This window comes from Mizuhopecten yessoensis, unplaced genomic scaffold, assembly GCF_002113885.1.
Source record: "Mizuhopecten yessoensis strain PY_sf001 unplaced genomic scaffold, ASM211388v2 scaffold11117, whole genome shotgun sequence".
NCBI lineage: Eukaryota > Metazoa > Mollusca > Bivalvia > Pectinida > Pectinidae > Mizuhopecten > Mizuhopecten yessoensis.
The window spans coordinates 1,116,233-1,129,057 of record NW_018408888.1 but is presented as its reverse complement, the minus strand read 5'-3'; the positions used below and the strand labels follow the sequence as shown (position 1 = coordinate 1,129,057).

Here is a 12,825-nt window from a genome sequence, read left to right as displayed (position 1 = left end):
AAAATATGGAATTATTTAGAAAAAATAGACTAATATCTTTGATTACATGGATGTCTGATACTGATTTCCAAACTAAGGGGAGATAAGCTAGTGGTACTAAGTTCCAAACTAAGGGGAGATATGCTAGTGGTAACTAAGGGGAGATAAGCTTATGGAAACTTAGGGGAGATAAGCTAGTGGTAACTAAGGGGAGATAAGCTAGTGGTAACTAAGGGGAGATCCGCTAGTGGTAACTAAGGGGAGACAAGCTAGTGGTAACTAAGGGGAGATAAGCTAGTGGTAACTAAGGGGAGATAAGCTAGTGGTAACTAAGGGGAAACAAGCTAGTGGAAACTAAGGGGAGATAAGCTAGTGGTAACTAAGGGGAGATAAGCTAGTGGTAAATTGCAGCTGGAAAGTTTTCAAAGAAACACTGGGGACATATTGATTTGTTCGTCGGCCATTTTTGTCCTGCATTATTAAGTAACATACTCCGTGACTGTGTTTGTCTGTTGACCAATGAGAGTTGTCTATGCTTAGGTATATAATATACACAGAGAAGTACGGATGGTTGTTTCCTCACTCCTAACATATTTCTATCAAAACTCATTTTGCCGTTTACCATTTTATCAAAATACTAAAAAGACACGTGGATAATAAAGGCATGATGCAACACTGAATGAAAGATTACTTTTCCCTAGCAATGTTCATTCCATGCAAATTGATTTTGCTGTTAATATGTACCAGTACATTAATATCCATATTTGCTAGTGAAATACCAAATTAGTCAATATGTTGGTTGCCCAAGATGTTTCAAAATATATTTATTGCAGATGTATATTGCTCTACGATTGACTTCAAAATACCCGTTTTAAATAATGTATCAATGCACTTCGAAATGGGCATTTGGTTTCTATTCAATTTATACATAGCGTCTGTTCAGAAAATAAATTAACACACGGGAGGTAAAAAGCTATAACAATACCAGTGGATCATCAACATTCCACGGCACAATAGGTGTCTATCGAGCGCTAATGCACCAATCTGACTCCATTGTTCACATCTACAAACATACTTTTAAAGTTTTTACAAATAAATGAAAACTTCCCTTAATGAGAGAAATGTGTACTGTCGGGGCCACTTCTGCTATGAATTTGGCTTCTTTTCCACGTAAGAAACTAGTCCAACATTTCTTTGAAAAATAATATGCATATTTTGCAATGTTTGCCTGCTCGAGTTTTATTGAGCCTGAATGAAAATTGTAATACATAAACCATAAACTTGGCTTTGTGTCTAACTCAATCCATTACACCGACCTATTCAGCTTGAAATACCGTCTTTAACGATATATTCATAAATGACAGATGTTACTGAGGCATATTGGTACAAATGTTTGCACAAGAAAATTCAATATTTTCCTCCGTATTGTATACCTTGATTTATAGTGTAATCTGTAAATTATTTCTAGTTTACAATGTACGGAACAACACATATAAATCAAAGCAATGCCCAGTGTGGTGTATATAATTGACATCGACTTTTACATTCCTGAATACCTGAACATTGTTAACCGAACAAGGTATTTCAGTTGGGAGGCATACTAGTTAATTGCTGATCAATGAAATATTGAACAGAAAATATTTAGCATACTTTAGCACGGACAAATCTATCAAAACAAAGGCGAGACACATCTGTTTTCTAATGAAGTCTAATATACATTATTGATCAATGCAGCACATTATAAAATGACGTCCGTGTTTATCGATTTCGGGACTGAGGCCATCTCAATTTACTGTCACAATGGCCGATAGCCAGGTTTGTTGGGGTATAGTTTTATGGTAAGAGATCAGTTTTCTTATTATTTAAATTAAATGAACCATATAACTCCATCATACACTTACATTGTATTAGCGCCTATTACAATGGGATTTCATTATCGACCATAATAAAGAGGTTATTCCTTGACCGACATCCCGACTTTAGTTTGAGACGGGTTTTTTTTATCATTTGGTGTCCCTAACATAAGGAAAACTCATTACATCAAATTGTGCCTCTCATTTCCCGTCATAGACGCTGTATACAGTAAGTCTAGTTAGTAAACCGTATAGCATCTTATCGGATGTTGATTGGAAAATGTTTGGTCTTTTCTCCCTGGCTGTCAGCATAGGTCAACACTAACGGTTGCTGATACTGGACCTAAAAACAAATAGTCATCTTCGATAATTTAAAGTAATTTATTATAGAAGGCGTCATTGAGATGAAATACTACTTCCTTCAACAACAGTACGTTACCCAAGCGTTATCAAGCGTAGAAAAAAGACAAAATCTGGCGTATAATACACAAATTGAAGTACAGATAAACATTAAAAGACGCTATACAACACCAAATCGATGCAAGTTGTGCGTGCATCATGACTTAAAGAGCCACACGTTCGAGCACTAATCGAATCAACAATGGCATGGCCTCGTCAATAGATTAACATGGATGTTCATTTATTACATATTTATCGAGATTAAGGGCCCAGGTCCGTAAATCAATGGCGACTTTCAGCGAACGTAACATATCGTCGAAACGTCGAATTTATTTCATGAATATTTTTCATAAAATTTGAAATAAAATAACAACGGGTTCATGTTTCGTAGATTTTCGTGTTTATTGCAAAAAGAGGCAAACAGTTTGTCAGTCACACTGGACAGATTGTGACCACATTCTCATCAATCATAATTTACAAAATATTGGAATTTCTCTTGACTATTCTTACAACAAACACATTTCAACACACTTATCTTAGCGAAACACATACATTAGGTTCCTCATACAGATATTCGTTGCACAACTCGTACATCAAATGATCTTCTGTGAACTCTCCATAACATATACCAACATATCACATCTGCAGAAACCTATCAAAATCAAATGCGAATTCAAGGCTCTGTAGATATCCTGATAATGGATATTATATCTAGGTATTCAGTGATTTCTTATTCCTGCGAACTCTTTTAGTCATTCAGCTCCTCATACTCTCTTATAAAACCGTTCACAACATATAATGTCATGACCTTGGCAACGGATGGGAGGTCACCATCCCAATATCATACGGAGGGTGATGACCTTGGCAACGGACGTGAGGTCACGATCCCGATATCATACGGAAGGTCATGACTTTGCGAATTTAAGACCGATTATATATTCAATATATTCATATTCACGATATGGGCTACCAATCCATGTCAGACACTCGTAAACAAAAAAAATCACAATCAACAAAGACATCAACAGATAATCAGATACCCCAGGCATATGAACAATAACGCGCGGGTTTCTTACTTTATTATCCTTGCCATCCTTACACCTTCGTTACTCTGTCTTTATAATACATAACATGATAGCATGTGTACCATACCTTTGTACAATAATGTTCAATTTTGCATATTAATGAGATCATTTATAATCATGGTCCTTTTTCTGAGAGACAAACAATGTTACGTGTAAAACAGCAATGGATTTTTTTACATGGCGTTCAATCTTACATTTTAGTCGAAGTTTATACAATTCACATGTTCACTCACCAAGCACTTATAAAACGTACACTGTATACAAGCTCGAAAACAGAATGCCAAAACATGCCAGAATAAAGCTGAACAGATGTAAAAGATTATCAAATTCCTCACCATAAACTGTTGGAATGATTAATAGTTTTTAAGGTATAATTTTGACTAGCAAATTTTCCCAACAAAAGTATCACAAATGGAGAAGTTTTCAATACACTCACAAAGACACTGGACAGTTTGGTCCTCGCACGAAAATATTTTTATTATCTCGTATACACCTTTTCTCCGATTAGTTGAATAAGTCATTTGGCCGACGACTTAATTCCTTTAAGGGACTGAGACTGAGACACACCTTCCCTGGAACAGTCAGCAGATACGGACAGCCAGAAGAGACGGACAAACTGATATCACATGGCCAATGTCACTCCCGCCTTTGATATGTTTGACATACGTTTAACGTTAGAAGAGACATTATGACCAAACACCATATACACATGATGTAAAATATTGCAACATGTTTGTTTTTGTATTTATTGCTTCAACTCATTTTTTGATTCTGGCAAATGAGATCAGAACAACTTAAACAACGATAATATACTTAAAGTACACCTTACTAAACGCCATGGCAAGGGGATAGGAGCACGGTGACGTTGTTATAAGCATATGTCAAAAATGTCAACAAATATTCGAAGCAACCGTAAATGATTCTGGCAGGAAAAAATGAGAGGATCATCTCATGTATCTCCAGAAAATAGAAAATAACGTAAAAGTCACGTTAATTTGGATCTCCGAACGTTCTTTTGTGTGCAATTACAACGTTCGGGAATGATCATTGTGATGCTGGTATATTTCAGGTAGAAATATAATCTTAGGTACACACCATCTTCAATACAGAAACAAATCTGTAGGTTATCACATGTTTTTTTCCAACCCAAAATAATCTTCATGGTGATATTTGAAACTCCTATAGATCCTCGTGATTTTGACAACAAAATGGCAGACAGATAACTTGTCCTAGTCCAAGTGTCCGCACAAATAATGAAAGACTTAGAATGTCACAAGGTCACTCCAGCGGGGCCGGCATTTCTCCACACAGATTCCTGAATTATGTTCAATAGGAATTCGAAAGAGAGGTAATATTCCTTAAGCACAAGCAAAGACAATGCTTAAACAACTGGAAATATGTTTTTATGTATATCACAATTTTATGTCACATGGACGTCATATGGCCTAGCAGACATCTGATGGCCGCCTGTGACGTCACGATAACATCATACGTCACGGATGAAAATAGAAAGACACGTGGGTGATGTCGGACGCTTGCACTGAATAAATACTGTATGTTATATCACATTTAGATATCGGCGCCTTCAATGTCGACCAGGTTCTTCAACATGGACTTGGCGAAAGCCATGCGCTCCACTATGTCTCTGCGGCAGCCATCTTGAATGATGTGGACCATGGGGTAAGTATTGGCAGTCCTATCCTCATCAATGTAAGTCACGAAGTAATCATTCTTCATGTAGCTCATGATGATCTTAGTGTGGTCGTCGAAGAAATTAACCTGTGTACAAAAGTATAACATTAAAATGTGTTCAATTACAAAATAATGACATAGGGTCAAAGTTTCAAACTGGGGTCAGAAAAAAATGTAAAATATTACCCTTATTTTAACCCGTACATAACAGGGGCTCTTGTCTTATTTCATTAACAGTTCAACAAATGGGGTAAAAATTAGGACCTTTCTCTTTTACCGCCTTCAGTTCAACTATCTAAACATTTCATTAAAAGGTGTGAAGACATTTATCTATCTTTTATTATCTAAAATATAACTCTTATAAATTATAATACAGGAACAGAATATATGATTCTTGACTTATTCAACCAATAAGGATTAAACATCCAAGCGTTCTAGTGAATGTTAGTGATTTGTATTCCAAAACAACATATCATGATAACGTGTTAATGAATTTCAGTGATTTGTAATCCAAAACAACATATCATGATAACGTGTTAGTACATTGTGGCTTTCTATTATACCAGATGGCAACATTTCATATAGTTCTGAAAGATTTTATATCGGCGACTGCACATTTTCCATTGATCTGTTAATCTCTCTACGAGTCTGTGGTTATGGACCATTGTTTAGTGGTATAAACATACCTGTAGTGTTCCGTCACTCAGATACAGCACGATAGCTTTTCCGGTCCGGAACCACTTTTTGAGGTAGGCAGTTCCTCCCCACACGTAGTCATCCGAGTCTCTGGACGTCTCAACGTTACCACCCTGTTAATCAGACAAAGAGGGTAGTAATTTATCCCAGAAAAACAACATAAATATAGAGCATGCTTAACGAAAATATTGTCTACCACACCAAGTCTCCATCTAAACTGTGAACCACTGTGAACCACGCCAAGTCTCCATCTAAACTGTGAACCACGCCAAGTCTCCATCTAAACTGTGAACCACACCAAGTCTCCATCTAAACTGTGAACTACGCCAAGTCTCCATCTAAACTGTGAACCACGCCAAGTCTCCATCTAAACTGTTAACCACACCAAGTCTCCATCTAAACTGTGAACCACGCCAAGTCTCCGTCTACACTGTGAAGTGTGCATGCTAATATTTCGACCGGTCAACTGACATCTGGTTGTCACATCGGACATTCATGTCGAGTTGCTTGCTAAGTTTTTCCTATGACGCTTAAACAAATTATGACAAAACGTTTTCCAAGGAATTTCGTGTGGTTGAAGTGAGTAAAGGGGCACTATATATTTTTTTTTATATATATATAAGTGACGTATTAATGCCGTGACTGCTTACCTGTATCAAGTGCTCGTCCATGTACCTCGCAAAGTACAATAGCAGTGTGGTCTTCTTCTCCAGCTCCTCTGGCACGCACTCGACAGTGAATGTAGACAGCTTCCCAGTCATGTCATAATACTGGATTGCTCTGTAACACATACACATGTTCCCATATAAGTAATATAACAAAGATGGGACTAGTGGCCACCATATTAATAGTACGTCTTAAATAGGGCTCGCATTAGTAGCATGCGTAAGATAGGGCTGCTATATTAAACATACGACAAAAACAGTGCTAACATTCTAACAGACCGCGCTAAAGCAGGACTACTAGTACCGCCTCTGTTGCACGTCTATGACAGGTCTAGAAAGTAAATAGCATGTCTAATGTAGGTCTAACATAAGTAACAAGTCTAATGTAGGTATAACATAAGTAACATGTCTAATGTAGGTCTAACATAAGTAACATGTCTAATGTAGGTCTAAAATAAGTAACATGTCTAATGTAGGTCTAATATTAGTAACATGTCTAATGTAGGTCCAACATAAGTAACATGACTAATGTAGGTTTTACATAAGTAACATGTCTAATGTAGGTCCAACATAAGTAACATGACTAATGTAGGTATAACATAAGTAACATGGCTAATGTAGGTCTAACATAAGTAACATGTCAAATGTAGGTCTAACATAAGTAACATGTATAAAGCAGGTCTAACTTTAGTAACATGTCTAATGTAGGTCTAACATTAGTAACATGTCTTATGTAGGTCTTACATGAGTAACATGTCTAATGTAGGTCTAACATCAGTAACATGTCTAATGTAGGTCTAACATAAGGAACATGTCTAATGTAGGTCTAACATAAATAACATGTCTAATGTAGGACTAACATAAGTAACATGTCTAATGTAGATCTAACAATAGTAACATGTCTAATGTAAGAATAACAAAAGTAACATGTCTAATGTAGGTCTAACAATAGTAACTTGTCTAATGTAGGTCTAACATAAGTAACATGTATAAAGCAGGTCTAACTTTAGTAACATGTCTAATGTAGGTCTAACAATAGTAACATGCCTAATGTAGGTCTAACATAAGTAACATGACTAATGTAGGTCTAACATCTAACATAAGTAACATGTCTAATGTAGGACTAACATAAGTAACATGTCTAATGTAGATCTAACAATAGTAACATGTCTAATGTAGGTCTAACAATAGTAACATGTCTAATGTAAGAATAACAAAAGTAACATGTCTAATGTAGGTCTAACGTAAGTAACATGTCCAATGTAGGTCTAACATTAGTAACATGTCTTATGTAGGTCTTACATGAGTAACATGTCTAATGTAGGTCTAACAATAGTAACATGTCTAATGTAAGAATAACAAAAGTAACATGTCTAATGTAGGTCTAATATAAGTAACATGTCTAATGTAGGCCTAACATTAGTAACATGTCTTATGTAGGTCTTACATGAGTAACATGTCTAATGTAGGTCTAACATTAGTACCATGTCTAATGTAGATCTAACATAAGTAACATGTCTAATGTAGATCTAACAATAGTAACATGTCTAATGTAGGTCTAAAATAAGTAACATGTCTAATGTAGGTCTAACGTAAGTAACATGTCCAATGTAGGTCTAACATAAGTAACATGTCCCTTCTAGGTCTAACATAAGTAACATGTCCAATGTAGGTCTAACATTAGTAACATGTCTTATGTAGGTCTTACATGAGTAACATGTCTAATGTAGGTCTAACAATAGTAACATGTCTAATGTAGGTCTAACATCAGTAACATGTCTAATGTAGGTCTAACATCAGTAACATGTCTAATGTAGGTCTAACATCAGTAACATGTCTAATGTAGGTCTAACATTAGTACCATGTCTAATGTAGATCTAACATAAGTAACATGTCTAATGTAGATCTAACAATAGTAACATGTCTAATGTAGGTCTAACATTAGTACCATGTCTAATGTAGATCTAACATAAGTAACATGTCTAATGTACGTCTAACATAAGTAACATGTCTAATGTAGGCCTAACATTAGTAACATGTCTTATGTAGGTCTTACATGAGTAACATGTCTAATGTAGGTCTAACAATAGTAACATGTCTAATGTAGGTCTAACATCAGTAACATGTCTAATGTAGGTCTAACAGAAGTAACATGTCTAGGTCTAACATAAGTAACAAGTCTAATGAAGGTATAACATAAGTAACATGTCTAATGTAGGTCTAACATCAGTAACATGTCTAATGTAGGTCTAACATTAGTAACATGTCTTATGTAGGTCTTACATGAGTAACATGTCTAATGTAGGTCTAACAGAAGTAACATGTCTAATGTAGGTCTAATATTAGTAACATGTCTAATGTAGGTCCAGCATAAGTAACATGACTAATGTAGGTCTAACATCTAACATAAGTAACATGTCTAATGTACGTCTAACACAAGTAACCTGTCTAATGTAGGTCTAACATAAGTAACATGTCTAATGTAGGTCTAATATTAGTAACATGTCTAATGTAGGTCCAACATAAGTAACATGACTAATGTAGGTCTAACATAAGTTACATGTCTGTGACTCGGTTTCCATATTAGAAGGACGTCTAAGGCAGTGTCACGATATAAATGGTAAATTTGGGATAGGACTACCATATTAACACCAAGAGTTGATCAAGACTTGGACGTGTTAGGTAGGGTCAATATTAGAAACATGTCTAAACTATGGCTACCATACCGATAACATGTCTGGGTTGTGTTTGGATTATTAGTGATTTCTAGAATATGGTCACTTTATTAGTCACACGTCAAAGACAGTGTTTTACAATATTAGTGAGACCACGGTTCAAATGCACTCATGTTGCAGATTAAATTAATGCCAAAGTAACAGTTGAGCACCATCAAAATTGTTTTGCACTTCAGAAACATCTTTAAAGTAACTACACAGACTTATGACTGTGCCTATTATATCGATTTATTACTTGCTATAAGAATGATCTTATTTGATCGATGATATTGATTCAAAGTATACTATGAGCAATGGTATTTACTATTAATAATGAACTAAACTGAAGCTCCTTATCATTGATTATTAACTTAAAGGGCCGCCCTCTATTGTCCATACAAATATGTCTTGTTTAATATTACAACATGTTTGCGCAGAATGTTTACAACATATTTTGTATTCGATCAATACTGATCTAGGGCCTACAAACACAAGGGGGGACGAGCTTTGATGTCCTAGCCTCCTTAAATATTGTCTCCAATGTTGTGACTACTGCTCTAAGTGCGAGTTGTCGGTGCGACACAGGTAGTTCTATCGTGTTTATGTGGACGGACAGTTGTCCGAGGGGCTTGAATTGTTTGGTCATTTGCGACAAGGGTCTTATATGTAATTACTTCCACCATCTTGACTTGATAACCGTTGCTTGTCCTGTCAAGGTGTTGGCCACACAGAGTAGAGGGAACTTTGTGGGCGGAAAACACGTATTCATATTTGATGATAGGCTATCTATAGATACCCGCACGACCCCGTATGTTATCGATGTGTGAAAGGGTAAAGTACTGGACTCCAGGACGACAGTGATATAACATGTTGTAAGACTTGATCTAGGAGGAAGTCTCGAATAGAGACATATTGATACGATATCAGATTCTGACTCAGAGTGCCAAGTATCATGCCTTGTCTTGTCCTGTTTGTAAGAGTATTATATCCCTGGTCGGTATATATACAACGGCAGGTAGGTCTGGGAATGTTGACAATGTTATTGGACGTCCATTGTTTGGGGTACAGATAGCTTTATAGTACCCAGTCTGCTCCTGTCGACTGTGACGAGCTATTACATTGCATACAATATCACGAACGCCACAGTGCAAGACTGACGCGAGGGCAAACCGGTTCACGAGATTAGGCCGAGTTTCGTGCATTGCATAATACAAGCCATTCAAAGAATGCTTTATGCAACGTATATGCACATAAAGATAATAAAAATCTTGACTGTGCACTTCAAGTCATGACGAATCAATTTGAACACCAACGACGCATTTCTGAGAAGATTCTACGTGTAGTCGCTATTCCTACTTAAAAGAAATATCTTATATTCACAGACAAAATCTGATCAGAGTAATTATCGAGTTTATCACTTAAAGAACAATGGTCAAACATGGAATTCGGTGGCAATGTAGAAATAAAAGCGTGCATCAGACAGATTGGGCTATACTCGTATTAAACTCCCATAACAACGCCAGCGTTCACCACGTGTAGCAGAACCCACGAGTACAATGCACTTTCCTAAAGCATGGCTATGAAGTGGGTTTTAATTCCAGGTATTATGGCTCAACTCGGTAAGGGTACAAACCCATTGTTGGATGCTGATAGCGTTGTAAGAACTTTGAGGTAAATGTATATTTCCCCTTAAATCTTTGGATTCAATTAAGGTGCGCTTTGTCGTGACATCAATACTTGGCACGTGCATTCAATGTCAGTTTAAATATTCTTCCAAAAATGAGAATGAACAGTTCTTTGATGACTGAAACGAGGCATTTTTATTTTCTAAATAATTATGAAAGCAAACTAACTCTTAGATAAAAGCTATCTAATTCGATATTAGGTTATCATAGTAAAATATTTCGTTATCTTACCTTCCGTCCGGTGACATCACAATCCGTGACGTATCATTGAAGAGCACGCCAATGGCATCGTTGGAAAGTTGAAATCCGAACCCGTATTTATTGGAATAATCCACCCATTTCGTCACCCAGACAATTGTGGAATCTCCTACGGCAAGTGGATTGCTCGTCACCTCTGCAAGCGAGAACAATACAGAGAAATCAAGAAACTGTATGAAATGATCACTATCTAAACATCATTATTTCATCAAGACTTGTCAGTAAAACAGTCGATTTTTATCGTGTGTTCAGATAGCAGGGTAGGTCTAGGGACAGTATCATCAGGATTCTAAAGCATTACCAGAATTCATAATATAACAGATGCAGACAACAGTCATTGTTTACATCTATATGTTAATGTGATTTTGTTGTTTGATTTTACAAAAGAGCAATAACATTGAGTTGACTTTAATTATTGAACAGGATGCAGAAATGACGGCAGTTCATTAAGATTTCAAAAGAAATTTACCTTTTGGCATATGTTCAAGACATGTTTGGAGAACGTCAAGCAAATTAGCGGCCGTTCGAGGTTTTGGAGAAAGATCTGAAAATGCAAACATGTAAAAATTTATAAAGTAAAGGATACCACAACTTAGCGAAATAATTTCCTGTAAAACAATATTAGTGCAAAAACGTGTTTTTTTCGTTTTATTTTGTTATTTTGTATAAGATGCTCTTTCGGTGAATTGCATCTCGATTACCTACCTCGTTGCGGTGGCGAGTCTGATCTGTCAGATCTATTCGACCTTTCTGAGACGAGTTCCCTGATAGGTGATTTGATTGGCGGGAAAGCAGCTGGAGACCCTCTGTCACTGCCCTGTAACAGTGACAAATTCCATGAGTACTGGGTGATGGAGTTGTATTTGCAGGATGAATGGGGAAAATGTTGGAAGCCTTACATGTTTTCCTATAGGGTTTACATTTCCCCACATATCTCACATTTTAAAGAACATTCGGAAAACCAAGTGTGATATGGCATATTAAGAATAATGTGAACAATGATATCAAATGATAGTTACCTCCGATGTCTTATCACTTTTGTCGGATCTTGCAGTGATTTCTACCTTTCTAAAAGGGGACGTGACTCTTTCTATAGGATCTTGTTTGTCTGGAACTGCATAGGATTTAGGTCTGAAAAAGGAATCAACATAATAGAACGATGGAACATTCCCTACAGTTTTGGAACAAATGGTACATATATATTTGCAGAAAGGCGGGTTTAATAAGAAAGAAGTCAAAAGCATAAATTTACAGGACAGAATAGACAAGATAAACTATATCTGCAGGAAGGCGGTTTTAATTTTGATTGAGCCATAAACAGTCAATTGGACTTGTATATTGGGAAACCCAAATGCACGTAAAGAATATATTTTCTCATTTTCCATTTGTATACATCACTATTCACTAGAACTTCATTGATGGTGTGTATATCGATATTCGCGTCACCTCTTGTAATATCGGGGGGTGTTTTACCCGTTGTATTAGAAGTTGAGTATCGGGTTTTGTACACTGTTGAGTTATATGACAGTTTTTTTTATTCAATAGGAAGATGGACGAACATGTACGTTTTATATTCTGTATGTCTCTGACTTCCTTGTTTCCGACATATACCCTCTCGTATACTATTGTTAGCCGTCAATTGCAATCTCTATCAATCGGTCACGTGTGCTAATACCGAACAGGTAAAAATTGTCCAGCAAGGTACATTGTTTGGAACAAAGACAACACCACCGCCTACAGGTAGCGGAATGCACGTTATTTATGATATACCACACATATATCCACACTCTGGACACCTG

At 36.4% G+C, this 12,825-nt stretch overlaps 1 protein-coding gene across 3 annotated transcripts in view; it reads right to left on the bottom strand.

The window, feature by feature from the left end:
* Positions 1-2,608: 2,608 nt before the first annotated feature.
* LOC110466099 (serine/threonine-protein kinase PLK1-like) overlaps positions 2,609-12,825 on the bottom strand; it is a 52,938-nt gene continuing 42,721 nt past the window's right edge. For all 3 annotated transcript variants that reach the window (XM_021522406.1, XM_021522404.1, XM_021522405.1), the window contains exons 8-14: positions 12,046-12,157; positions 11,732-11,843; positions 11,496-11,570; positions 11,000-11,162; positions 6,355-6,484; positions 5,695-5,817; positions 2,609-5,095 (exon numbers count right to left, since the gene is read on the bottom strand). In XM_021522406.1, coding sequence (XP_021378081.1) covers positions 4,886-5,095; positions 5,695-5,817; positions 6,355-6,484; positions 11,000-11,162; positions 11,496-11,570; positions 11,732-11,843; positions 12,046-12,157 — 925 coding nt within the window. In that variant the 3' untranslated portion in view covers positions 2,609-4,885. The remainder of the gene's footprint in view (positions 5,096-5,694; positions 5,818-6,354; positions 6,485-10,999; positions 11,163-11,495; positions 11,571-11,731; positions 11,844-12,045; positions 12,158-12,825) is intronic.